The sequence below is a fragment of the Magallana gigas genome, chromosome 2, assembly GCF_963853765.1.
Source record: "Magallana gigas chromosome 2, xbMagGiga1.1, whole genome shotgun sequence".
NCBI classification, from domain to species: domain Eukaryota; kingdom Metazoa; phylum Mollusca; class Bivalvia; order Ostreida; family Ostreidae; genus Magallana; species Magallana gigas.
Genome location: NC_088854.1, coordinates 45,708,485 through 45,732,532, shown reverse-complemented (window position 1 = coordinate 45,732,532; position 24,048 = coordinate 45,708,485). Strand labels below are relative to the sequence as shown.

Sequence of the window (24,048 nt, the reverse complement as noted above, 5' to 3'; positions counted from 1 at the left end):
ACTATGAAGTTCAATTTACATGCATGAGTAACCTCAATTTCCAATTCTTTTGAAATATTTTGCAACAACTGACTTTTTCTCTATTAATAAAACAACACCATAAAAATAATTTGATAAAAATGTATGACATTTCTATTGTTTTTTATTTTTGTTATAGGCTGAGAACGGGTTCAGTTTCTGTATCAATGATGGCAGTTTTTCCTCTTGTGGTTTCTCCCGGTCTGAATCCTCCATTATTGCCTCCCACTGGTTCTCTTTCTTTACTAAAAAGCATGGAAACATTAAAAACAATTTAGAAGCAGACTCTGTCTCATTGTCATTTCAATTCTGTAGAATTACCTAAATTTATGGGGGCCAACTTTTGTAACTTGTATTTTATGTTTCAACATGACATTTTATGAATTATTTTTTTTTCAATACATATTTAGAATGTGCCAATTTTTGGGATGGGTACCCTAATTTTAACGACATTTGGCTAAGGTAGGACTTTGCATGGTCTCTGATTGAATTGTCTTGGACATTTTTTTAAGTTTACCTATCTACATGTATTAGTAAATTTATCACATGTGATGAAATGATTGGATAGGTTTTTAAAATCTGTAAATATATACCGGTACTTCTTAAATTTCTATTTAAGTCATTTGATAAGAAAACTCACTTTTTGATTTTTTTTTCAATTACACACTTGAATAGGTACAATGCACCCTTACATGTGTATCACATTTACATATGGAAATGAAAAGATAGAGAGGAAAGCAAGTTTTTTGACATGTGATATGTCCTCAAGTTTGACTGCATGGTTTGGTAATATACTGTAGATTCCTAATTAAACATGAGGAATCGTATAGAAGTTACATATAAAAATTTCAGCTCTCAAATTTATTTTCTTGCAATTTGACACAAAACGGCAGAATTGCAGAATTAGTGACTTGCGTAAAATACGGAATCTCCAGTGTAAAGTCTACAAATTTTATGTAATCCATATTGAATGGACACTGCCATGCTAGTGCATTATTTTTAACCTTTCTTAATGTTCCATAATATATAAAAATGAAAGTTGGACAGGACTGTGTATCATACAATAAAAAATATGGTACAACCGCCTGAAGTAAATTGTCACTTACAATGGAGTTTTAGAACTAGCCGTTCTTCATACACCTCTTTCAGTGGTTTGGGTCGGTTTTGTGGGAGATTCCTCCTGTTCCTCCAGGCTTTATGCAGGGCCTCTGTAATGGTCAGCCCCACCCACTCAGCCTCCTCTGCCTGTGATTGGTCAGAATTCATCAAAATTAAATCAGGTCAATATAAGTGAGTGTTTGTAAAGTTAAATATCAACATATACATTAGAAATTATAGAACTAGATCATGGCAATGAAAAGATATAAATAACAATAAGGCTATTGCACACGTCTCAAAAAAATTTTCAGCTTAGTTGAGTGAATGACATGTGGAAGTCAAAAAGTAACAGTACATATACCAGTAAATAATCATTATAGTGAGCACAGATGCTATTGACAGGTAGAATAGGTATTAAAGTACTTATAGGGGTAACATTATGACTGAATAATAAATAGCAGTTAATATGGGGTACTTACTATAAATTACCATAAGTAAAGTGAACTTGGATATATATTGAAGTTCCCACTCATAGATACAGATATCTCATTATCAATGTTTGAATGATAAGTAAAAGTCTTTACTCACTGGGATTATGAACTCATGGTATTTATGTATGATCTTTTCCTGTTTATCTTTGTCATCTGGGTAACATGTTTTGTTGGCAAGAGCTAATAACATCTCTCTTCGAAGTTTCATTGCAAGTAAGGAGTTTAAATCACGTTCATGTGTCTAAAGAAAAGAAATATAAAATAAGTATATAATATAATGTAATTCTAAACATAACAAAGTAAATTATGTCTGCTGGGAAGATTGGGAAAATTATCATTTGAATTGAATGACTTGTCATATAAACAGAACATCATAATAAATGGTAAAAAAAAATTTGTTTGTTCAAAAATAAAATAAAAATGAGAATGTCATTCCAATTAGAAAAATTTACACAAACATAAATATATTTGTCTTTTGGAATAAGGCTGTATACTGGACACATGAAAACAACAGAACAATTTTATTTAGACAAACTTTTCAAGAAATAGTAATACTTACTTTAAGTATATAATTATCAAAGCCATGACATTCATCAATCAAGTCTAAAACTCGCATTGTCATTGGAATTTCGAACCATTTGTCCAATATCTCGCTGTACACCGCTCGCTTTGAAATAAATGGTTTCCATATCTTAGGGAGCCTGTCATGAAAGTAAATACACTTAAACATTATATTTTACACAGTCACATACAATTGTATATACATGTACATGTTTTTGCACAAAAGTTTCCAAATAACAGAAAATTGTGTCTACATATACTTGAGCTTGTATATAGTGAAAATACATTGAAGACACATTTGTATATAAAATTCAAAATTAGTCCTGCAACATTATGTGTGCATAAACTGACCTGTTTTTCATTCTGAGATGACTCTTGTCCATTTTGTAGCCCAGTATATAGCCCTCTCCTCCCCAGAGTCCTTTATTGGCATCTTGTGGGTACAAAACAGGAATTGGGACATTCTGAATCTTATTTCTGCAATGAAATTATCGGTATATTAACTCCAATATAAACCTTTATATAAACAAGAAAATTCATATTTGACTAAAATGAAAATAAAAACTCCAACACTTGTCTAAATTAAAACTACTGGTACCAAGTTATTGAATTGGGCAGTAGCAAAGATAACAGGCCCCCCCCCCCTTATAAAATAAAAAAATATATTTTCTAATATTATCTAACTGTACATACGGTAATTTGGTATTTTTATGAATTCCAAAGGTGCCTGTTGAGGGTATATAATGAACTGATGTTGGTTCCTTGCTCATAAATTCTAGGCATCTCTTCTTGTAATGTTCCGGAAGCATTTTCTCCCCTTCTTCATTCCAGGAATAACTATAAGCTGCATTTTCTACATTAAAAAATATAAAATATATGATGCATCATGAACTGTGCATACCAGGTACTCTGAAAATATCAAGCAGAATATCTTTACAAAGAATATGTAAATCTTTTATAAAAAATCTACTAAAACAACTTTTGATATTTCTTTATGTCCATCAGAAATACTTTCAAGTTTGACTTTAATCTACAGTATCTGAAGTTATGCTAGCACCAAGGTGCTATGAATAAAAGAAATTATTTAAATAAATCAACATTAAAAAAGTGTGCGAAGCATGAATAACCTGATAATTTACCCTCAGTGTAGTGAAATCTATTCTATATCTAACATTTTTAGGCAAGAAATTTGTGTATGTATATGACTTGTTTTACTCCGAAAATCAAGGCCAAATGCTAATCACATTAAGAGTAAGATTGTCTAATCTTGTAGTGTATGTTTTAGAAATCTCAATGAATGCAAGTGTGACACCTTCTAAAATTTACAAAAAAATTTATTTCAAAACTAAAACTAAGTTTGTTTTTTTCTAATTTCCTTCAGTATAAGTTTGGTGAAATAATCTTGATTATTGAAATCTTTACTCGAAACTCATCTTCGCTAGCCAAGGGTTTCTGATCCGCATCGCTCCTCACAAACCCTTGGCGTATCATGCTATCAATAGTTGGGATTTTATTTTCGTCACATGATCTTCAAGCCTATTTATAAATCAGCCAAATGATGAAAGATGCTGTACTTTAACCGTCACTGGTGCAGTAATGGCAGCCTCCATAGACATTGATACTGACAAGTTGAAAGAACGTTTTAATGCCCAGTATTCAATAAATAGGAATATTGTTAAATGTGACATATCAAATTAATTCAAAGGTTGTAAGACTGGGAGCAGTAAATCCTTCGTCTCTGAGTGCATACCTCTTTTGATGCACAGATTATGTTGTACATGTTATTTCTCCATTGCAAGCTACATGTATCATGAAGGCTCAAACAGAAAGACTAGAAAAATATTTAATAAGGGTTTTATTAATAAGCTATGAGTGCAAGAGACACTCGTGAATAAACAGTGCAAAAACATTGTCGAATAAATCAGATATATTTTGCATCCTTTTGATTGGTCGAACGGTTTGAGAAGCCCCAATCAAACACCAACTTTTGATAGCACGATAAGTCAAGGGTTTATTTAGGAGAGTGCGCATCAGAAACCCTTGGCTAACGAAGATGCTTGAAACTAGGGTAGACCTAAATGAAAAATAAGGAATAGTAAAGTCGACGTCATAAGGAATGTCACTGTAAGAAAAACTATGATACAATTGAGTTGCTATTACCAACATACATCTTTTGAATTAATTTACGTTTAACTGTTATAAAATTTTGATAGTACATGTAATATATTTCGCAGTGTTGTTTAATCTTAATTACAACGGACATGTAAGAATCAAATAATGAATGTATTGTAAATGTGTCTTCCTATCAATTCACAGAATTATTCATCAAACAAATTACGATTTATCTGATTATGAAGACATTTCAATAACCTTGCTAACAGAGATAATGCGGGATAATGAAACCATACAGGTCACATACTCTAGATAAAAAAAAATGCTTACTTGTCCTACGTAGTTTCATATTCTTAACACGATTATTCCGTAGAATGTAAGTCGCTCTACGTGAAGCACTCATTTTAGGATATGAAATGTAACTATAATCTCATGAGATATAAATTCAACAGGGCGCAGCCATCTTTGATTGTAAAGTACCTTGTACATCGACTACTGAACTTATTTTACGTGCTCGCCAGATTAATTAATTGATGGTTAATGTTTTATTAACGGCTGTTATATATTTAGAATATTGGATGGTCTTTTAGTATTCAGCTTTTATTTTTTTTAACTTAAAAAAGTACGAAATGGTAAGGTACAAACTATCTAATTCTTTATTTGCAAGTGTAAAAACTGACTGAAATCACAAATCAAGAGAAATAGGTTACTAAGTTAATTAGATTACTGGATTAAATGTATTCTGTCATGCTTCTACGTTTGCTTTGACCATAAAAACTCTTCTAAATTAGTTATAGAGTCAAATGCATCTTGTTGTCAACCACCTTGTAAACAATATGGCGGACCAAGTCTAATAAGGAGGGAATAAAATCCCCCAAAATTGAAATTAAACTCCCTTATAATCAGGTAAGTTAATAAATTATCTTTTGTTGATTGCAAGAGCATTTTGTCAATAGTTAATACATGTCTATAATTGAAAGTTGTGACAAGTGGTAGATTTCTTGTAAATTCTTTTTTCGTATTTTTATTTCAGTACAGAGGCCCAATGACAATGTTGATCTTTTGCCTTTTGCATGGTTTTTGTAGATGATTTTAGGTCTGTGTTTAATATGTGTATCACAAGTTTAAACGCATTCATCAAAGAGATAATAACTTTTTAAGCAATTCAGACTGAGGTGGGTTTTCTTCTATATCAAACTTATGTGAAGAATAATATAGAGAAATCTCAAGTAAACTGTTGTCATTTCAGAGCTACATTTTAAAGACACAATCATGCCTGGAGGAGAGTTGCATCCTAGCAACAAAAATGGAAGTGGTTCCTTTAGATTTGGAACAAATCGGCAAGTGGAGCTTACACTCCGAAAAGAATTGGATGACATGGCTAAAAAATCTCTGAATGAAATCGCTGTTAAAAGAGAGGAAAGACTGAATTTTCCCCAAAGTGATGAAATAGTTACTTCAAGGTAAGAGTTATGATCCTATATTTTGTTTTAAGAAAGTTTTTATCTAATTTAAAAGCAGATAATTAATGATTGGAACAACTATTTATATCACAGGAAGCTCCAACCAGCTTTTGTACCAGAGAGGCGTACAGAAAAGAGAAAAACAGAACCTGTGTTTCATGAAGAAAGTCCCTCAAAAGAAGCAAAAAAGGTACAACTAAATACCTACTTCTAATTTTCGTACACAGATTTAACACCAAAGTAAATATGATATCTTCTAACTACATATATGAATATTTAAATAACAGGAGCCAAAGTTTATGTTAAAACCAGTGGTAGAGCCACCTTATAATCCTCTTGACAAATCTCAAAATGTGGATCAAAGGATTGCCAGTGTACATTCACGGAAACTCCCATTTTCAAAAGAAACAACAATCACCACAGATGGTATGTAAAATGGCAAATTGATTTTCTTAATACAAGTTTTGGTAATTGAAACATAAAATATGTAAATTTTGAAATTTTTACTTTAGACATAAAATTGGTGATAAACTATTAAAAACAATTATTTCCTTTTTCTTATTAGTATTTTATTATTGTTCTATACAGACTTGAAAAAGCCAAAAGTTTCGTCAATTGGGGTATTGCCATCTAGGTCCAGGTAACAATACTTTATGAATTTGAAAGCTTTTCATGTATGTGATTCATTGAAAAAAGAATTGTTTGGGCTAATTTAGGATAGTAAGTTTAACATGTTTTATTATTTAGAATAACTTTGATATAAATCGGTAATGTTTTTGTGATTGTATAGTGTCACTGTACCTGGCCTTAAAGTGATTATGGAAGGAAAACCTGCTCTGACGACAGAGGACTCTGCTTTAGAACAGATGATGCAGGTTGGTAAACCCATTTTTAGCTTTAAACAATAAGCTTCATGTGATACATGTATTACCATATAAAGAATAATAAACGTTTTTGATATACTGGTATGAACTGACATACAAGGAAATTTAAAAAACATTTTTTTAATTTTGTGTTTATGTGTTCTATGTTGATTTTGAATTTCGTATAAACAGGTTAACTCACCGGTAAGCATATATTGTTCAGTTTGATTCCAGAAGATCCATGTATTTGGCCATGGCATGTGTTTGAATTTGTTTGTTGATTAATACAATAATTTAAAATTGAATTAATGCTGCAATACATTAATTTGTTTGTCTGACATATAAACCACCATATCAGCATCATCATGCATAATTTTGCACCAACGAAGTTGGAATGAAATTATTCATTGCAATCCATGTTTCATATTGGACTGCATCACATACCAGTAACTGATGTTTGGAAAGGGATACATGTACCAATAAATGGCTTGAATATTATCTTAACACATTTTGAAGCAATAAAAAATAATAAATATATTCTTGTAAATGGTCCTGATATTCTTAACAATATTAATGAGTGATTTTTTTTTTTATAACAATAACCATTATTTAACACTAAACTGTTTTTGTTATGTATTCCAAATGTATTAATTGCATGTATGCCATCATTAATTTGAATATATTTTTACCATGGAATAAGCAATTAGAGCAACTTTTACGTACTGTTACTCTCCACTTAAGCCTAGTTTGGAAACTTGAAGACTATTAAAATGATAATTTAAAAAAGTTAACTATCCTCTGCAGGCGAATAAGATGCGGGGCTTCACCCCCCTGACCTCTGATCGGGGAACCCCAAGAGATTCGCCAATGCAAACTGAAAGAGAGGAGGACCTTGACCAGAATGAAGAAACAGAAAAGAAACCAGCTATATTGATGTCGGAGGGGACACTTCAAAGAGTGGCATTTAAAGAGAGACCCAAGCCTATTGTTCCAACCTCTTCTCTCAGGAAGACTCGCAGGAGAGCTGGTATGCAACTTTCACGCTCAAAATTTTGATGGCATTATAAAGTTTACAGGATTCATATTTACTTGGAATCTTTGTTAATTTGTTGGAATCTTAATGGATTGTATGACTATACCCCTAAGTCATGAGATTGTGTAATGAGACAGCTTATGATAGAGGAGACATCTAGCCAGGAAATTATTTTCCCTCCAAAATTATAAATACATGTATAAAACAATTTATCTAAAGAAGTTTCCCACCCAAACACCAAATGAAAATGATTTCTCAGTCTAAAAAGTTAGTCTTGGTGCTGGTTAATTAAGAAGCTCTAATTCAAGAACATTAATAAACTTAGGTTTAAAACATTTTTCACATTGTTCATATTAAGCATTTTTTTGTAATTGTTTGCAGTGGAAAGTTCTCTCAGCATAGCCACCTCATTAAAAAGTGAAAACAACTTGTTGCCTGATGAGAATGTGTACAGTCGTTATGACGAGGCCATTGCTGGTATTGATGATGATCTTCAGACAGCTGTCAGTCATCAGGAGGCAAAGGAGGAAGGCAGGAGAGCCTCAAGTGCAGTATCTGTATGTCACTTTCATCATCATTATTACAGAAAACCATCCTTCATTTTTACATGACATTCAATGTATTTCCTAATATAGTCCATGTGCTAAATAATTAAATTTGAACATGTTGATATAAAAAATCTGAATAAATCGACTTTATATGTTCATGATTTCATTAAAATATTTTAGTCTTATACTTTGTTTTTTTTAGTTTTTTCATCTTGTTTCTGCACTTCCACATTGTAAGATGATTTTAAAAGCAAAGGAAAACTTTACATTATATTTATTTTATATTTTGTTAGAGTAAGTCCACAAAAGATTTGCTGGAGGAGGCTAAAAAGATAGCCAAGCCAGGAGCAGAGCCCATGTGGAAGATTCAGGGCAAGAAATCTCCACGGAAAAAGGAAGGGAAAAAAAGTAGCAGTAAAGACAAAAAGGCACAAGGTACAATGAAAATAAAAAATATTCATAGATATCTCATTGTGAAAAAAGCACTTATTAAGAGATTAAGATCAGTAATAAATTATAATTTTTGTTGGTACAGAAAAACTGAAGAGTAAGGAGGAGGAGGAGACAGATGGGAAGCCCCGCCCCCGCTCCGAGCGGTCAGTGGACGAAATCATCGCCTCACTGAGGGCCCAGAGCTCAGGGGCCCGCACGTAAGTACAGCACAATAAAATGGAAAGATAAGACACTATAAAGTAAAAATTTAATGTAAAGTCATGAACATATCCTCTTTTACAGCCAGGTGTCTGATGCAGACAGAAAAATCCAGGAGATTATGGACCGAGTTATGTCCAGGGCTAGTGCTGTTCTAAGTAAGTGATGGCAGGAAAATGATTTAATCCTCCTTAATTCTGTAATCAATAAATATTTTTATCAGATTAAAAGTTACTGACAATTTAAATCTGCTATACTTTATTATTTCAGGTGATGGAAGTGATCCAATGGATTCAAAAAGAGGTAGGAGTTGTCTCCCTTTATAGATAATTCTGTTACTTTTTTCTCCTTGCCATTTGTTATATTTATATAAAAGTCATATTTGATTGTGACTAAATGATTAGATTCTGAAATTGGATCCGAGGCTCGCAGTACTCCGCACACGCCACTACCGGGAGATGGCTCTTCACCGAGCGGTGAAGATCAGGATGGTAATTAAGAGTCCGCTGTTGATGACTTACCCGCCCACTAACGACCTCCTCACCCAGAATAATCATGTGCATGTTCCGTGGTTCTTTTTTTTAGCCATGCCACCCTTAATCACAATATTCTAACTAGAACCTATGAATGAATCCAAATAATTATCGCATGATAAAACAAAATATGTTTATATGAGTAATATGACCATCCTTTTTTGTTTAACCACATTCACAAAAAAAAGTAAAATACCCTGATAATTTTTTTAAACACATTTACAGTACTTAAGATAATTGATGATGTACATTAAATTATTATTTTCCAATGAGTTCACTAATATGATCTAACATTATGATTATCATTTAACAATTGAATAATGAATTGGGATTTTAAGGTATAAGAAATGCATGTGTTGAAAAAAACTGTATTGGTCCTTCTCCTGGTTTTTCTTTAACATTCTAAGAGTTTTAAAAGTGTGATATATTATTCCAGTGATAAGATTTTAACATGAGTCTTTGAATTTAATCTAATTGTTTGTTGTGAAATCTGGTATGACTTACTTACATTTGATACCATAAATATATAGCATCAAGTTACATTACCTGATTTTGATTAGAAACCTCTGTGTTCATCCAAGAACTTGTATCCTGCAAATGAATTATGTCTAAAGCTATTGATTAATTTTGAAAATTCTTCTGTTGAAAATCTAAGAGTAGATTAATTTTTTTTTTAAATAATTTTTTTTAATTTTTATATACATGTATTTATAGACCGATAAACCAATGAGTTTATTTATATGTAGCTCTTAGATACGGGAATTTAATTACAATCCTTAAAACTTGAGAGTCTTGGTAATATCTTTCTACAAGGAAGACAACTACACTGGTAATAGAATGAAGAGGTGAAATATTTTTATACCTTTTATCAAAACATTACTTATTTCAAAAACAGATAAAAAAGACATTGACGTGCCAGCTGATATTCCAGAAGATGAGGAGTTCGAGGATGAAGGTTAGCTGTATTCTTAATTAAATTTCTTAATCTCTGTGATATCTTTTAGTTATTTCAGACTTGGCTCAACCCCTTGAATTTACTCACTTGCAAATGACAATGAATTTTTCCCCCTATAAAATAATTTTCTTGTTCTAATATTTGATTTTAAGCCTGAATTCAAGTAAAATAGGCTACTTTTAAACAAGTATTTAATATCCTCGCTTGAGGATTTTTTAAGACTTGTGTTTATGCATGTTCCTAGAACAGGAAAATTTATACCTAGCATACCGTTTGAGATATAATACATGTACCAACATTCTTGCAGTTCTGCTATATTTTTACAAACTAAGTAAAAAAGACAACTTTACTAAACTTTTTTTTAGAATTTTAATGTTATATGGACATCATTTTTAGCCTTGGAGCTGGAGGAGCGAGAGGAGAAACTTCCCAGTGAGGACCTGACTTCTGAGGCTAAGACGGGGGAGGAGGAACCTGAGGTAATATATGGGTACAAGTAATGGCCGACCCAGAAACTCAATCAGTTAACATTCAAATATTTAGGGAACTTATGCTGTGTTTTAGGAGTAAGATTCAGTTTAACAGATACATATACTTGCACAATGTCCCTAAAAGTTTGAATTTAAGCTTTAAAAAAGGAAAAAAGGACCATCCTAGTCTATGTCCATTTTAATAAACAAGCTTTAACATGTTAAATTGAATTATTTATGCTAAAGCCCGTTCTGATTATTTTCTCTTCCTGTTGTAGGCACCTGCTATTGCTGAACCTCAATCTCTGCCAGCAGAGGTGCCCTCTCTCCACCTCACAGATTTAGGAGGAGCTGAGGACGATTCCTCATCAGAGGAGGGAGAAGAGGAAGAACTGGTAGACATTAAACAAGCCTGGGAGGACCTCATGGCTCCTCCTGAGGCTACTTGTGAGGATATTGTCAGTGTCCAGGGTAAAAACTTGGACCTGTTGAGCAGACAGCCGGCTCAGGGACCAGTGACCAACAAAATGACTGTGTTTTCTGATGCTGTGTCCTTCCTGTCCACCTGGAAACCTATCACCCCCTCTAAGTACCAGCTACCAGAGATAGAGGAGGAAGAAAAGAAGCCGATGAAACGTGTCCACCATTTCTGTACAGTCAACGATGACTATCAGCTACCTAATGAGTACAAAAACTTGGGCAGGAAATACCACACTCCCAGCAAGTTTGATTCGGGACAACAACCAGCTCGAGTAAGATATTAGACATGATAACATGATAATGATAATGAGTTTGTATTAAAAAAAATTGATCATGATCATATCCCATTTTGCACAGTTAAGCTGTTTAAAATGAAATTTTTTTTTAAGAAGCTAGAATTGTGATTTTTGTGATTTCTGTACATGTACGATAATCTGTAAATTACTAAAACTTGAATAATTTTGTTGTAACATGCTTTCTAAAAAGACACAGATTTTGTTATTTCTGTAATTTCAGTATGTAGGAGGATTTGAGGAGAAGGAGATACAGGAGGATGAAGCCTCAGTGTACTCTGATTCTACAGCCGCTCAGGAGGCCGAGGAGAAGAGACTTGCAATGGCTGCTAGACGAGTCCTCGAGGAGACAAAGAAAGATACAGAGGAAACTCTGGAGGACTGGCAGCAAAAGGCCAATGAAGTGGTAATGAATTCCAACTTTTGCTTCAGTTCAAAGATATGCACAAGAATTTTGGAAAACCTTCAATTTTTTGGATGTACATGTACTTTTAAATGAATATTAGTAAAACAAAACCACATTTTTACAATTCCATTTTTCTTTTGAAAATGTTGAGATAAAATTGAATTTACTTTTCCAGTTGATATAAAATTGAATTTACTTTTCCAGTTTAACATTGCTCCAGTGTCAGTTGAAGGAACAAAAATGTCAGTCCTGTCTGATGAATCTCGCCTTTACTGGACACCAGCTCCGCCCAAATTTGACGTGCAGCCTGCCAGGGTCAAGGATGTTTTGTTCCCAGACTACCAGCCGGCCTCGCTCGGAATGGATCCACAGGAAGTGGCAGCCACGAGGCAGATGGAGGAGATGGAGGAGAGCTCTGAAGAGGAGGAAGAAATGGAGATGGTGGATTCTGCTGAAGAGAGATACCAGGAAATTTACAGGTAAACAAATGAACTGTGTTCTTATTTACTTGGTGAAATATGCATGTATTTGGAAAGTTACATGTAAACCATCAAACTGTGTGCTCATTCACTGGGTGAAATGTACATGTATATGGAAAGTTACATGTAAACCATCAAACTGTGTGTTCATTCACTGGGTAAAATGTACATGTATATGGAAAGTTACATGTAAACCATCAAACTGTGTGCTCATTCACTGGGTGAAATGTACATGTATTTGGAAAGTTACATGTAAACCATCAAATTGTGTGCTCATTTACTGGGTAAAATGTACATTTATTTGGAAAGTTACATGTTTTAGAGCTGATGATGTTGAATTTACTGTAACTCAAAAATTAGTATCTATATAAACAATTACGTGTACTTTAAAACACGAAGGAATAAAACTTTTAATGTGTTCCTACAGACTTTTGTATCACAAGAGTACCTCAATGGAAGATCTAACAGATTTTGTGAAAGCAGCAAAGCAGAGGGAGGATGACATCAAAGATGGGAAAATCTACCCATATGAAAAAAGAAAATTGTTAAAGGAAGAACAAGACAAACTCGATCAAGGTAGTTAATCATCAGAATTTCTCAGAAGTTTATTAAACTGATTTTATGAAGAACTGATTGCTTTTTATGCAGTAGTTATTCTCGCAGTTTATAATTTAAATCTACAATGAATGATAAGATACCTGTTAAGAGTATATCCGTCAAATTGTCTTCACTGTAGCTGCTCCCCCACCCCCTCCCCCTGATGCTGAGACTAAAGAAGCACCAGTTACTCCTGTACTCCAAAGGATGACTGAAATGACAGATAACGAGATATTCCCTGTATTTGTTCCAATAAGGTACGAGGTTTCTTCAACAAGATGGTGAAAGTCTTTTATACATGCAAGTTACTTGTTAAATCAATATTAGAATAATATTTACATTTTGAACAATTTTCCACATTTTTAATATTTATAGTTTTTAAATGGAAACTAGTCTAAATTATACTATAAAAAATATATAAACATTTGTCTAATATAATCTTAAATTTGACATGAATAGAAGAAGCACATCAACTTTGGGGCTCAGTAAGGGGTTGGACGACACTTTACTGGTTCCTCAGGATTACAATGCAGCCATGGAGGAGGTGAGCCACAGAACCAGTCAAACTTGATACAGATCAAGGTGATTGTACTACTTGTCTAATGGTATATAACTGTGTGTTACAGATTTCCACTCAAAAATCCAATGTCAGGCAAATGAAACTAAACAAGAAGTTATTAGAAGCAAAAGAAAAAGAGGAAGAGAGTAGACTTGAATGGCAATTACAGGTAATTTCAAAATGCTCAGTAGCAGTTGGTGGCAATGATAGGAAAACAGCTAAATGTACAAAAAATATCAGTGAAAGTTACAGGTTACAAAGTCATGAAAATGAGATATCAAAAAACACTGAAATGAAAGTTGCAAGTAATTAGGGAAACAATGCGATGTGTAAAAATAAGACTTCAAATGGGATTACGGGTAATCAAATAGTCTAAGGTGGAGATATTTTTAAAGATGGAACGTGTTCACAGCAGAAAGAAAATGAACATACATGAATATTTTAGTACAGTTTAAAGCTGCATTTATTATTATGAAAAAACTTCTCTGAATTGTTTCATGGTTTTCTTATTTAAATTTTACAGCAAGAGAAGATAGCAGAAGAGAGGGCGGAGACATATAAAGAGGAACCAAAAATGAAAGGTGACGATCATTTACAATTCTTCAAAGGGCTGCTTTGTTTTTCTACAGAAAATTTGCACATTATTATTTTAGCAAATCAATTCATGAAATTCTTGCCCTTGTTTGTAGATGAGCCTACACCAGCAGAACTTGCGCTTCAGGCAGGCAGGGCATATGTCATCCTTCCCAAAAAGTAAGAGAGTGACTTGCATTATTTTCAGTAACTAAGTTTACAGTAAATATGATTAAAATCAGATCTTTGATCTGCTTTGACAAATAAAAGATCTTATTTTAATTAAATTGAATGTACATTTTTAATTCTTTAAAAAAGTTATATTCCCTATGTTTTAAAGTTTACACAGTTAACAGTGGTTTTGATTAGGAAAATTTGGAAAAGTCTTTTTTTTTTTTTTTTTTTTACTGTAAACATGGTAATATCAATCAAAACCACAGTGAATGGTATTTTTTCTTTTACAATATGTCAGAGAAATAATGGATATTCTGTACAATATAAAGTTTAACACATTTTTTTTGTTAACTGTTTTTCTTATTAAACAAACTTTGTAGAAAATCTAGATTGTAAGTATGTATGTTTGCATAGCCACTTGTTTGAGAATGGGTCTTTCTAAGAAAGGGATGTTTCTCTGTTGGTTTACTAATGATCTGAAATTTATTCACCAACACAACATGATGTTTTTAAATGGATCATGTCCAAGGGTGAATTTAGAATTAAACTGCAAAAATTAATGCACAAAGTGGTTTGATGTTTTTACCTGGTGTAAGTACCTTAATTGTTAATAAAAAAAGAATCTTATATTAGGGACCTATCTGATGAGGTTTAAGGATATTATAGTTGCATTAATTCTATTTTCATGTAAAAAATTTTGTTCTGGTTTTCTGCTTCCGGGTTCTTTTCTTGTTTTTGCACTTGATGTGGATTTTTGATAATCTCTTTATGCTTCAGCTGCTTTAATGTTTGATGCAACTGAAGTGAGAGATACATGGCAGTTGTTTACAATTACTCTTGGAAGTATTGCACATACTGGTCAAATTTGATTAAATATCAGAATCATCATGATCAATTATAAGATAAAATTTCTCCTGGTAAATAAAAAGTGTTTTGTTCATATTTCAAATATATGTACCGGCTAGGCTCTACGTATGTGAAACCATTGAATATAAACTTTTACCTCCTTTACCACTTGTTATTTCTCAATTTTTCTATAGAGGAAAAAAGAAGTCGAAACGCAAAGCCCCAATCTCGATGGAGAGACTAGAACAGATTGAGAAGTTCCTCCGAGCACCTCCTAAACCTATTGAGCGCTCTAACTCCATGCTCAAAATTGTTCCTCCTGTGGAGAGGGAACTGAGGGTGTCCTCGTAAGTACTCCTCTAATTCTGAATAATATACTGTTGGACGTCGGTATCTCGGACATCGACGTCTCAGGTACTGTTGGTATGTCAAAGTGAGTTGGAAATCTCAATCACTGTTTATTTGATATGTATTTTTATTGCTTTATCTTAAATTCTCAAATATCTTGAAAAATCATATTCACAATAAAAACATTTCACTGCATCCAGTGCATTTAGCCTTTAAAGTTTTGTTCAAATATCCTTTAATACAGCAATAATTACATGGATTTGTGTACATAAACAGGAAAGTGAGACAAGGATCTCGTCTCAGCCTGCCGAACCTTTTGGATTTTGATTCCTTCACAAAAATCAAGAAAATGCCGTAAGTTTTTATTACAAAAATCTTCAATTTTCTTAAAAATATAGTGTTTTATGCTCATCTATACTGCTGCAAAGAGGAAAAACTTTGATAATTAAGATTCTTATTGAAACAAATTGTTCTTGGTCTTTTTTACTAGAATACATAGTTTTACTCTTTTATGATTAAACAGCAACGACTGTGTCCCCAGGGAGTGGGTGCGAGATATGTGGAATGGCTGGTTTGACCAGGTGTTCCCCCCTACTCCCTCCGAGTCTGAGGATGAGGAACCTGAGTACCAGCCAGATGAACCTGTGTCCCAAACACGTGAAGAGAAGGAGAAGGAAAAGAAAAGGTAAACATTTGTATTCAATGATAAGTAAGTAGAGCCAGTTCTAAAGAGTTTTGTCAATTTAACAATTAAAGCTTCTATGCATAAGTGTGTGTTTCTTTGTAAATATAGGAAAGACTCTTTGAGCAGCTATATCTCTGATGCCTTGAGTGAGATTGAACCACTGGACGATTCAGAGCAAAATATTGAGCTTCACCAGGTAAAGACATATCTAAACTAAATACGGCATATAATAATACTAGTAACTATTACATAGTGCATAACGTAGTATGATGAAAGCATTTTATTGGTATTTATACATGTCTGTTTAGCTGATGGTTAGTTAAGATATTGTATTCCATTTTAGATAATCCACGAAGAGATTCAGAAATTAACTGGTCAAATTGCAATGGGGAAACCAAAAGCGTTTGACCTTTGTAGAAGAGGAGCTCTCTACAGAAAGGTACAAGTGTACAATTATTATTTGTTCAGAGGTAAACTATTCCAATAGCAATATCATGTATCATGAACAATAAACATAATTGTAGTTTGTATTAAGCTACAATGTTTATTGTTGCCAGAACACATTTTCAACTTTTCTAGAGACATAATATTCATGCAGTGGTGTTTTTTTTAAAGGTTGGAATGATAAAAGCAGCCCAGATAGACCTTGATCTGTAAGTACAACTGTTTTTTAAACTCCATACTTTAAACAGCATGTCTTTTTGTGATTACCATTCAGCTGTGAATTAACACAACTAGTTTACCCACACAGGGCCATCAAGATGGAGCCCCTGCTTCTGGATGCCTACTGGCACCGACATCTTCTGTATCTGCTGAAGGACCAGAAACAACAGGCCAAGGCTGACCTGACCTTCATCCTTAAGTACAACAACAAGCATGGCGGGGCATACAGATCCATGTAAGACTAAAAATATATACTGTAGATTCCTAATTAAACGCTAGGAATAAATATATACTTATAATTGCGAGAAGCACATTTCGCAAATTTTAAAATCTCACTTTTATTTTTTGGACACATGTATCCTACATGAAACTATGATAAAAATTCAGCATTCACGATTTTATGTTCTTGCAATTTGATGAAAAATGATTGAATCATGGAATTAAGTACTCGCGTAAAATAAGGAATCTACAGTACTCTTATTGTGGTAGGGAGAGAAAGGGGATCTTTAGGTCAAAATTTAGAGATATTTACATGTACTCAGAAATAAATTAGGTTTTTTTTGCAGTTTTGTAAATAAAATATTAAATGAAATTTGATCATAAGAAATTTTTATCAATTTAATAAGCCATGATTTTACTCTTCCAGGGCAGAGATATTGAGGAAGGAGAATAATCCCAATGATGCAATAATCAACTACTCCATGGCCATCAAGCTAAATCCCAGAGACCATGAAGCTTACTTCCAAAGAGCAGCCATGTATGAAAAGGTTAGTAGCTGATTTCATAACTTTTGCTGCACGCCTGTCAATACCAGTAGCATTTATATTGTTCTTCAAACTTATCTGTAATATTTTTCCATATATTTGTAGACTGACAAGATGCCATTGGCTTTGGATGACTTCATGATGTGCAAGAAGATTCTCCCAACCAGAACTGATGCCATTTTAAAGCATGCCATGTATTATTTCCAACAGAAGTATGTATTCAAGATCCAGTTGTTCTCTTTTAAACTTGCTTAAATTGCTTTAAAGGTAATAGGAAGTTCCACAGACTTTTTATACCATCTCATATTAATTAAGGCGTTCGCATTATTTGGATTTATTACCTATTTGATTTTTGTTGTACCAATTTGATGTTTTTGATGAATAGAAATTGGAATACAGCCATTCAAGACTTCACAGACCTTCTGAGGGTTGACCCTTTGAACTCTATGGCTCGCATGTATCGAGGTCGCGCCCTAGCAGAGCAAAACCAGTGGAACGCTGCAGTAGAAGACTTGTCAGCAGCTATTCATTTAGACCCCAAGAGCTGGCAGGCATTCTTTTACAGGGCCTGTATTCTTAGAAAGTAAGACCTTTACTGCAAATGTTACTGGAAACAGAGAAAATTATCTGTAAGGATTAACACCAATTTACACAGATATTACTGTACTGAGCATCCATTCTTGCAACAAACTTAATATCTATACATGTACTGCAAACATGTCCTTAATGAAATATGTGGGTACTTTGTTTGCTATATATATATGTATGGTAGTTCTAAGCAATGATTGAAATAATGTTTTGACAGGGCTCATCCAAAGCAAGCTCTACATGACTACAGTGTCTCCCTCCTCATCAACGACAATGATGACAACGTCATGTCTTACCTTCATCGAGGCATCCTGTACAATTCCATGAACAGGTACACTTGTACCTCAAGCTGATAGTTGAATTACATACACCTCTTATTCCTGTCAATTTATTTAGTCTACAATCCAGCATTGTACATGAACTATATTTGAGTAAAAATGCAGAAAAGAGTTTTTGTGAGATTTCACTATTGATTGCATGTTTCCATTTTTCCATTTTTTCCTTGTTGTCTTGACTGAGAGTATTATTATCTTACATATGTACCAGTACGCTTTGGTATTTCATAGGTTTGAAGATGCTATCCCAGATTTTGAAAGTGTGCTCAAACTAAACAAGGATATTGCTTGTGCTCATGTGAATCTAGGTCTTATTTACATGAACCATTACGAGAATTATCACAGGTAAGACCAATGGAGAAATATTGACAAGTGGTATCTTTCAAAACTACTGCTTAATTGCCTTGAAGTTTTTCTATGTCATAATCAATATGAAATGCGTTTTACATTTCTTCAGAGCCATCAAGAAGTTTACTGCAGGCATCAAGGTGGATCCTACGTATGTGAGGGCATACGTCTGTCGTGGGGAAGCATATCACAAGATACATGATGTGAGTACAGAAGTAATGCAGCAAATGTGTTCAAACCTTTTGAAAAATTACGATTTACATGTATGAACACTGCAACTTTATTTTCATATGTTATTTTTTTTTTATCAAATTTCAGCTGCGTGCTGCATTAAAAGACTTTACGAGAGCTATACATCTACGTCCAGATGTCCACCATTACTATATGTACAGGGTAAATATTTTATGATATATTAAGTTCAGATAGCAATACAGTCTGAATTATTTTGAACATTAGTTTCACATTAAGAAGTTGAACGCCCATTGTATGCGATTCCTTGTTTTTTACAGGGTCAGTTAGTGCTGGAGCTAGGAAATCTGGAGATGGCCGCTTTCTGTGTTAAGTAAGGAACCTTTATTTTTTTCATTCAATCAAACAGTATCTGAAAATTTGTTCTTGTAATTCACATTATGGAGATATGTTTTTGACAGATACTTATCGTAAATATGCATGTCTTTATTTAATTACAATATTTACATTTATGAGACTTTTGTACAAATTTAGAAGATTACAAACATGTATTAGTTGATCATAATCATAAGCATGTATAGATCATTGCAAGTTGTTTAAATATCCACTCATTTTGAAATTCATTAGTCATTATCAAAAATATCAACTTGCTAATGAGATTTTCAGCATGTTTGTAGATGTCCATTAACTATTTTTTTTTATGCTTGTAAACGTTTAATGATTTATGTTGTTGCTATCAGTCCAAAGCAATGTTGATTGACATGATATTCCGCTTCAGTGTTGTGACTGTATTTGAATATTTTGATCAGGATGTTTGAACTAGGCAGGCAAGCCAAAAAAGATTCGATGGCACGGTATGGGAGCACCTGTTACCTATCACACTCTGTCCCTGTGTCACTCTCTGTTTCAGATTCTGTGTCACTCCAGCTTTATGCATTTTGTACTCTTATGAAAAGGAGGTGGGGGGGGGGGGAGATAATTATTCTTTTTATATTCCAAGTTCACCTAAATCCATCCTTTAATATTTTATTGATGAAAATAAGTTTGAAAATACCGTATGTAAAGCAGTCAACAAGTTTAAAGTTTGGAGTGATCATTAAGAAATTCATGGTCGGAACCCACAGGTTTTCTATCCGTTACACTGCTGTTGAAAGCAGTGTAACGGATAGAAAAATCCATGGGTTCCGACGATGCAAGAAATTTTGCATCTGGATAAAAATAGTGGTAGATTGAGAAGCGGTGGACAATTTCTTTAAATGGGAATGATTTAAAGTCAAGTTCTAAAGGAGGTTTTAAATCATATTAAAATAAGGGAAGGGGTTTGAAAGATTTTAAGGTCCATGTCCTGGACAGTGGGGTTGGGGATGGGTTATAGGAACTCTGTGAGCCTCATCTGATTTCTTATCCTGTCTGTATCCTGCAGTGGGTGGCTTGAATCTTGACAATAAAACAGTTTGTTGACAGTTCATTACTGTTACTAATGAGTTAATACTAATCAAATGTGTGTTCTAAAGATTGCAAATATACATTGTATTTTAATACTAACAATAAGATCTAATCTTTCTTCTACAGAAGTTTCACTGTATATATACATTAAACATCTCCCCCTAAATTCCCCCTTAATTCTTATAACATGGTCTGTACCTTAACTAATGCACCGAATTAAATCTGCTTTCATGACATACTGTACTACATATGTTTTTTTTAAACTTGCAAAGTGTACATGATCAAAAACATTTATTTTACGTTTTGAAAAAATAAAATAAATTCAAAATACAAAGATTTATGAATACCGGTATTTGTTCCTGTTGAGATGATGCAGTTAAGATAAAATACATTACAGTTACTAGGCAACAACCAACGACAGTCATGTTTATCCAAATATATGTTTATGTATAAAAATTCATCATTTTAGATTCATTTTTCTGCATGATTCTAGTCTGCTTTCAAAGAGATTTCGCTGTGAGGTGACTGAGTGTTGTGTCTGCTATTGTAACAATATAACATTCTGTACTATCCTCTGGTTTAACCTGTTGAGTAATTCCTGCCTTCATTTTATCTCCCCCACAGACATGCTTCAGAGATGAGCTCCAACTCCTCTCTGGGAGAGATGCCCACACAGCAAGCAGTGGTACAGTCCTTCCTGAAGAATTATAACAAGGTCAGTTCATTGTGATGGATGAAACAAAATGAATTAATGTTCAATATACATATAACCATTAAATGTACTGGTACTTTAATTGTAAAAATATCTGCCAGGTGGAAATATTTGCAATTAAACCTCCGCAAAAATAAATCATCCTCACGTACATTACTATTTGACTTAACAAAATTCACATAATGATAATCTTACTGTAGATTTTTTTTACGCGAGAACCAAATTCTGGGATGCGATGGTTTTGCTTCAAATTGCGGGAATATAAAATTGCGAATGCCTAAGTTTTTTTCATTATTCAAATTATTTTAATACTGTCCAAAAAAAAATGAGATTTAAAAAAATTTGGGAGATGTGCTTCTCACAATTTTAAGCAGATATTAATTCCTCGCGTTTAATTATAAATTTACAGTACCCTACGACAATTTTTATCTTTACACATTATGTTGCTCCAATACTCAGTATTCAATTGCATGACATCCACAGTGATGGTTGTTTAAAGGGATCGAGATATCACTCAAGTTTTGGCACATTTAAGCAGTGACTATTCAATAATAATTCTATGACTGTAAATTGGAAATAAAGTCTTTCTGCCAATCGTTTTGATCTCTTGCAGGCCATAGAAGCTCTCAACGCTGCGACACGAGTAAAACCAGTTCCGCCATTGTTCATGCTTCTAGGCAAAACTCAGATGAAGGCCAAGGTATTTAAAGACGCCATCACCAGCTTTGACAGAGCTCTACAGCTATATGTAAGTTTCTGTAAATCTGTAATCTTTGTGGTTGTCGTAACTTACATTATGATGTATTAAGAGGGAAAATTTCTGAATGTTTATGTTAATCATAATAATAATTATGTTTTTGTACCAATGTAGTAACACCTGTGGGAATGGTTAAATTGTTTTATTAATATAACACTGTTAACTGTGAAATTTTAAACCAATAATCTACATGTTATTAACAATGAATGGGAGAATTACTAGTCTTTGAAAGTTTTAACAAGATGGCAATTTAAGGTATCAGGGTAAAACTTGTTGTATTTCATGCTCTGTATAAATGATTTAAATTTTTTCCTAATCAGCGAGATAGCAATGGGGTAAGGCAATGTACAGAACCATGGAAGTATAATCTATGGGAACTTTGGGCCAAGTCTGTAGTTTATTTATGGCTAAATGTATCGATGCTTCATACTATGAACCCATAACGTATATAATCTATATACATTTAGTTTAGTCAGTTGGTATTCTAATGTGGTCTATTTTGTATTTTTAACATTTATGCTGACTAATGCTTTGATGACTGATTTAACTTATTGAATATTATTTAACATGTACATCTTGCAATGCAAATTCCATTTAACATGTTTTTGATAATCTTTTAAAGCAGAATATTGAATCTCTTATTAATCAATTTTTGTTTAATGTATTTCTCTATAAACTTTGTTTTAAAAAATTTCTTTTAATCCATGTATTGATTTTCCTACAAATTTACTGACAAAAAAAATTATCTTTAAATTTGGTTTTATTTTCAAGAAAAATCTTTTTTTCCTTTTTGCAACATTTTTTTATTAACATATTGTAATTTTAAATTGATAATGAAGACATTAACATTGATGTACCTGCATGTGACACCAGACCTGTTGAAACAAAAAATGAAACATCACAGCATTTCAGTGTGTTTGAAGCTTGTTGGCTAATTATCAATGGCTATGGGTGAATGACAGGGTTGGTGATGTGTGAAGGCATGAATTCTGAAGCTTGTTGATGCATGGCCAGGGTCCAATATATATTCATTCATTTTTTTAGCAGTTACATATAGAATGGCTACATATGTTACAGTTTTACAGTCAGTCAGTAATGAATGAAAATACAGTTGAACTTTGATATCTCGAACACTGATATCTCGAATACAATTTTTATGTCCAAGTGATTTGTAAGTCCCAACCACTTATTTTTTAAAGTATTTAACCCTCAATATCTTGAAAACTTGGATATCTCGAAGTTTTAAAATAGTCCCATCCAGTTCGAGATAACGAATTTTGACTGTATTCGACAAAATGTATGTTTGTTACATATACATGTTATTTATGTATTTTACACGTACCAATATGACTGTGTTATGATTAAGAATACCACTAACATATTTACAAGTTTGCTTCATATCTTAAGTGTATGTTCAACTTGTATGTGCATATATACATGCCACTTTGTATGTACTACTGATGACAGTTACATCCACAAATGAGACGTAATCAAAATTTACAAGCTCAATAAAACATGTACCAGTTGAGTATCTATATTGACTTTCAGTACATTAATTATGGTCATCATTACACATAAGATATATAAAAATTGTACATTTTGTATGTACAGTTTCCAATTATACATATATCAATCTATGTTCCATCCATGATGCATGCATTATGCTACAATTACTCATGCATATTGCAATTACAGTATGCATTTCACTTGCAGTAATGTGTATCTACAGTTAGATTAAACCAATTAATTTGTAAGCAAGATAGTATGTGAGAGAGTACCACATGTAACAACATACCAGTATAGGTCTGACAGTGACGCTTGATCAGTTTACAGTTACTGTAACTGTTCCTGTAAAGATTGGTACAGTTATCTGTGTTACAGTTTACACATTTCAACTGTAATTTACGGTAATAATGGTGTACATGTAATAATGTTATCCAATCCAAAAGGCAGTTTGAAAGTAGTTTGTGTTAACATTTGTCGTAGTTTGTAATGTTGAGAATGTATTTG

At 33.1% G+C, this 24,048-nt stretch overlaps 2 protein-coding genes across 8 annotated transcripts in view; one reads left to right on the top strand and one right to left on the bottom strand.

Moving 5' to 3' along the window:
- Positions 1-124: 124 nt before the first annotated feature.
- LOC105323890 (large ribosomal subunit protein bL28m) lies at positions 125-4,763 on the bottom strand. Its single transcript, XM_011422965.4, has 7 exons — positions 4,611-4,763; positions 2,862-3,021; positions 2,520-2,645; positions 2,167-2,308; positions 1,705-1,848; positions 1,125-1,263; positions 125-263 (listed from the first exon to the last, which is right to left on the bottom strand). Exons 1-7 carry the CDS (start codon positions 4,681-4,683, stop codon positions 133-135), a joined length of 915 nt encoding a protein of 304 aa, XP_011421267.3. The 5' UTR covers positions 4,684-4,763; the 3' UTR covers positions 125-132.
- A 182-nt stretch (positions 4,764-4,945) lies between these two features.
- The window catches only part of LOC105338994 (uncharacterized), a 26,404-nt gene continuing 7,301 nt past the window's right edge, over positions 4,946-24,048 (top strand). Inside the window, exons 1-45 of one of the 7 annotated variants that reach the window (XM_011444351.4) lie at positions 4,946-5,186; positions 5,314-5,376; positions 5,530-5,743; positions 5,837-5,933; positions 6,031-6,169; positions 6,332-6,383; positions 6,534-6,618; positions 6,799-6,810; positions 7,411-7,633; positions 8,021-8,196; positions 8,481-8,622; positions 8,723-8,837; positions 8,923-8,996; positions 9,109-9,141; positions 9,243-9,329; positions 10,267-10,326; positions 10,723-10,805; positions 11,075-11,548; positions 11,793-11,975; positions 12,180-12,454; positions 12,882-13,030; positions 13,191-13,308; positions 13,511-13,595; positions 13,678-13,779; positions 14,134-14,191; positions 14,300-14,363; positions 15,398-15,550; positions 15,828-15,905; positions 16,075-16,236; positions 16,345-16,432; positions 16,580-16,675; positions 16,852-16,889; positions 16,988-17,134; positions 17,546-17,666; positions 17,769-17,875; positions 18,049-18,246; positions 18,469-18,582; positions 18,818-18,931; positions 19,044-19,137; positions 19,253-19,327; positions 19,444-19,496; positions 19,933-19,977; positions 21,194-21,284; positions 21,895-22,029; positions 22,359-22,373. In XM_011444351.4, coding sequence (XP_011442653.3) covers positions 5,367-5,376; positions 5,530-5,743; positions 5,837-5,933; positions 6,031-6,169; positions 6,332-6,383; positions 6,534-6,618; positions 6,799-6,810; positions 7,411-7,633; positions 8,021-8,196; positions 8,481-8,622; positions 8,723-8,837; positions 8,923-8,996; positions 9,109-9,141; positions 9,243-9,329; positions 10,267-10,326; positions 10,723-10,805; positions 11,075-11,548; positions 11,793-11,975; positions 12,180-12,454; positions 12,882-13,030; positions 13,191-13,308; positions 13,511-13,595; positions 13,678-13,779; positions 14,134-14,191; positions 14,300-14,363; positions 15,398-15,550; positions 15,828-15,905; positions 16,075-16,236; positions 16,345-16,432; positions 16,580-16,675; positions 16,852-16,889; positions 16,988-17,134; positions 17,546-17,666; positions 17,769-17,875; positions 18,049-18,246; positions 18,469-18,582; positions 18,818-18,931; positions 19,044-19,137; positions 19,253-19,327; positions 19,444-19,496; positions 19,933-19,977; positions 21,194-21,284; positions 21,895-22,029; positions 22,359-22,373 — 5,034 coding nt within the window. In that variant the 5' untranslated portion in view covers positions 4,946-5,186; positions 5,314-5,366. The remainder of the gene's footprint in view (positions 5,187-5,313; positions 5,377-5,529; positions 5,744-5,836; positions 5,934-6,030; positions 6,170-6,331; positions 6,384-6,533; positions 6,619-6,798; positions 6,811-7,410; positions 7,634-8,020; positions 8,197-8,480; positions 8,623-8,722; positions 8,838-8,922; positions 8,997-9,108; positions 9,142-9,242; positions 9,330-10,266; positions 10,327-10,722; positions 10,806-11,074; positions 11,549-11,792; positions 11,976-12,179; positions 12,455-12,881; positions 13,031-13,190; positions 13,309-13,510; positions 13,596-13,677; positions 13,780-14,133; positions 14,192-14,299; positions 14,364-15,397; positions 15,551-15,827; positions 15,906-16,074; positions 16,237-16,344; positions 16,433-16,579; positions 16,676-16,851; positions 16,890-16,987; positions 17,135-17,545; positions 17,667-17,768; positions 17,876-18,048; positions 18,247-18,468; positions 18,583-18,817; positions 18,932-19,043; positions 19,138-19,252; positions 19,328-19,443; positions 19,497-19,932; positions 19,978-21,193; positions 21,285-21,894; positions 22,030-22,358; positions 22,374-24,048) is intronic. The other 6 variants (XM_066076821.1, XM_066076824.1, XM_066076823.1 and 3 more) reach the window with 6 other exon arrangements.

Coding starts and splice junctions, on each gene's coding strand:
- LOC105323890 (XM_011422965.4), bottom strand. CDS start 4,683: ATGAGTGCTTCACGTAGAGCGACTTACATTCTACGGAATAATCGTGTT. Junction 2,309..2,519: donor CATCTCAGAATGAAAAACAG/GTCAGTTTATGC, acceptor CTTTCATGACAG/GCTCCCTAAGATATGGAAAC. Junction 1,849..2,166: donor TTGATAATTATATACTTAAA/GTAAGTATTACT, acceptor TCTTTTCTTTAG/ACACATGAACGTGATTTAAA.